Here is a 2,748-nt window from a genome sequence, read left to right on the forward strand (position 1 = left end):
AAAGAAAGAAAGAAAGGGAGGGAGGGAGGAAGGAAGGGGAGAAAAAATACACAGTATGCATTAAGAAGAGCCGGGTGGCCATGTGTTATTCTAAGGAAAAGGTCTCAGAAATAAAACCTCCTAAATGGGGACTTTATCATATAGATTTGGGGCCAGATTGAGACCAACATTCTCCTTTAGTCAGTTGGACAAAAGAATTTCCCATGAAAAAATTCCAAGGTAAAGCCACATTCCTGAACTTTGCTATCCTTCTCATCACTTGTTTGTCTCCTTCTCAGCTTCACAGGCAGCAAAGGTTAGCAATGAAAAACCAAACCTTTCTGACAGAATTCATTCTGTTGGGACTAACAGACATCCCAGAGATCAAACCTATAATCTTTATATTTCTCCTCCTCACCTACATATTCAGCATCATTGGAAACCTGACAATCATCACCCTTACACTACTGGACTCCCACCTCCAGACTCCCATGTATTTCTTCCTCCGGAATTTCTCCTTCTTAGAAATTTCCTTCACAACCACTTTCACTCCCAGGCTGCTGTTCAGCATCACAACTGGCAACAAGACCATCAGCTTTGCTGGCTGTTTCACTCAGTATTTCTTTGCCATCTTCTTCGGAGCCACGGAGTTTTACCTTCTGGCTGCCATGTCCTATGACCGCTATGTGGCCATCTGCAAACCCTTGCATTACTTGACCATCATGAGCAGCAAGGTCTGCATCCAGCTGGTTCTCTGCTCTTGGTTGGCTGGATTTCTAATCATCATATCCCCAATCATCCTCACCAGTCAGCTGGATTTCTGTGCCTCCAACATGCTGAATCATTACTATTGTGACTATGGACCCCTCATAGAAATATCTTGCTCAGACACAAGATTCCTGGAGCTGCTTGACTTTATCTTAGCAGTTGTCACCTTGATGGTCACCCTGGTACTGGTGATTTTCTCCTATACAAACATCGTCTGGACCATCCTCAGGATCTCTTCTGCTCAGCAAAGGAAAAAGGCCTTTTCCACCTGTTCTTCCCACATGATTGTCATCTCCCTCTCTTATGGCAGCTGCATCTTCATGTATATAAAGTCCTCAGCAAGAGAAGGAATTGCCTTCAATAAGGGAGTAGCTGTGCTCAATACCTCAGTTGCCCCTTTATTGAACCCATTCATTTACACTCTAAAGAACAAACAAGTAAAACAAGCTTTCAAGGATGTCACCAGGAAAATAGTGCATCTTAATTCATTTTAATGGTCTCAAAAATCAATGAAAATTCTGAATAAAATTCATGAAGTTACTCCAACTGATAAATTGAGTTTCTGAAATCTCTTTCAAAGTAATTGCTCATATCAATGGATTGTGCATATGTATCAAAATTTTATTTCAAATTTGCAAGCAAGAGAAAGATATTCAAAGATATTTTTTCTGATACATATCTTTTAATAAAGGTGAAAACTAGGGGAAAATATATTTAAACTACATACAAAAAATAACTATATGATTAAAAATTATTTTGCTTATCATAAATTTGGTGATCAGCTGAATGAATAAGTCTATTTTTCCACATGAAGCTCTTCATCTTACCAATAACTATCAAAAACTTGTAGGCACATTTTGTCAGAAATTCCTAGGTACTTCCCAGAAAATGTAATTTATGAGGTCAAACACAAAAACAAATTCTACTCCAGATAATCTTTCTCAGGTTTTCACCAATTTGCTTTCTCAAGCTTCTCCCTCTTATAGTTCTTAAAGATTACCTCTTTCAAGTATCTCCTACAGAAAATATTTCCTACTCTAGGTGACAGTATGGAATCTCATGATTGTTCACAAGGACATTTCTGACTCTCATTTGAGAACCGAAATCAGAAGGAAAACTGTTAACTTAGGAATCTTTGGACTAAATTTAAAGGAAAAATCAGGGGGCACCTGGGTGGCTCAATGAGTTAAGCCTCTGCCTTCAGCTCAGGTCATGATTTCAGGGTCCAGAGATTGAGTCCCGCATTGGGCTCTCTGCTCAGCGGGAAGCCTGCTCTCCCCTCTCTCTCTCTCTCTGCCTGCCTCTCTGCCTACTTGTGATGTCTCTCTGTGTCAAATAAATAAATACAATCTTTTTAAAAATAAAAAATAAAGGAAAAATCAAGTGAGGTGATATCTTAGACCTTGTTAACAATGACCAAAATCTGTAAAAGCTGGAGTGTGGCAAAGTGTGCCTGACTTTGAGAGAGTACATTCATAAATGAAATTGAGAAGATTGGAGGTGTTAAAGATGCTACTTATGGAGGCCTTAGGATGCTATGATCTATTGACTATCTCCACAACTTCCTGCAGTTCGAGTCCCTTGGTTACCCCACTGACTTTGCCAATCCTTATAAATGCTTCTGACAGCCAAGTGGAGCCACTTGGCCTCTACTTCTTTGGGTCCCATCATACCCATGAAAATTAACAAGCCCAGACCTGTAACCATCTGTCCTACCATCATCCCTGATGAATGAGTGTCATTACTGAATTTTCTGGTGATGCTGATATCCTTCTCAGCAGCACATTCCTTATCTCCCTGGTGTTGTATCCCATTGCCCCTCCTGTAGAACAAATCTTCTAGTGGATCTGATGTTCTTACATCATTCTACCTACCTCAGCCTTTTTATTCCTTCCATTACCATCTTTCAGGGCAGAGGAGGTGGATGGTGAGATGGGTGAAATTGGTGATGGGGATTAAAGAGTACAGTTACCAAGATAAGCACTGAGTAATGTACAGAAT

The 2,748-nt window shown here is 40.1% G+C and overlaps 1 protein-coding gene across 1 annotated transcript; it reads left to right on the forward strand.

The window, feature by feature from the left end:
• Positions 1–302: 302 nt before the first annotated feature.
• Positions 303–1,241, forward strand: LOC101678947 (olfactory receptor 6C4-like). Its single transcript, XM_004773287.1, has one exon. It carries the CDS (start codon positions 303–305, stop codon positions 1,239–1,241), a length of 939 nt encoding a protein of 312 aa, XP_004773344.1.
• The last annotated feature ends 1,507 nt before the right edge of the window (positions 1,242–2,748 follow it).

Source organism: Mustela putorius, unplaced genomic scaffold, assembly GCF_011764305.1.
Source record: "Mustela putorius furo isolate JIRA1106 unplaced genomic scaffold, ASM1176430v1.1 tig00003988_pilon_pilon_pilon, whole genome shotgun sequence".
NCBI lineage: Eukaryota > Metazoa > Chordata > Mammalia > Carnivora > Mustelidae > Mustela > Mustela putorius.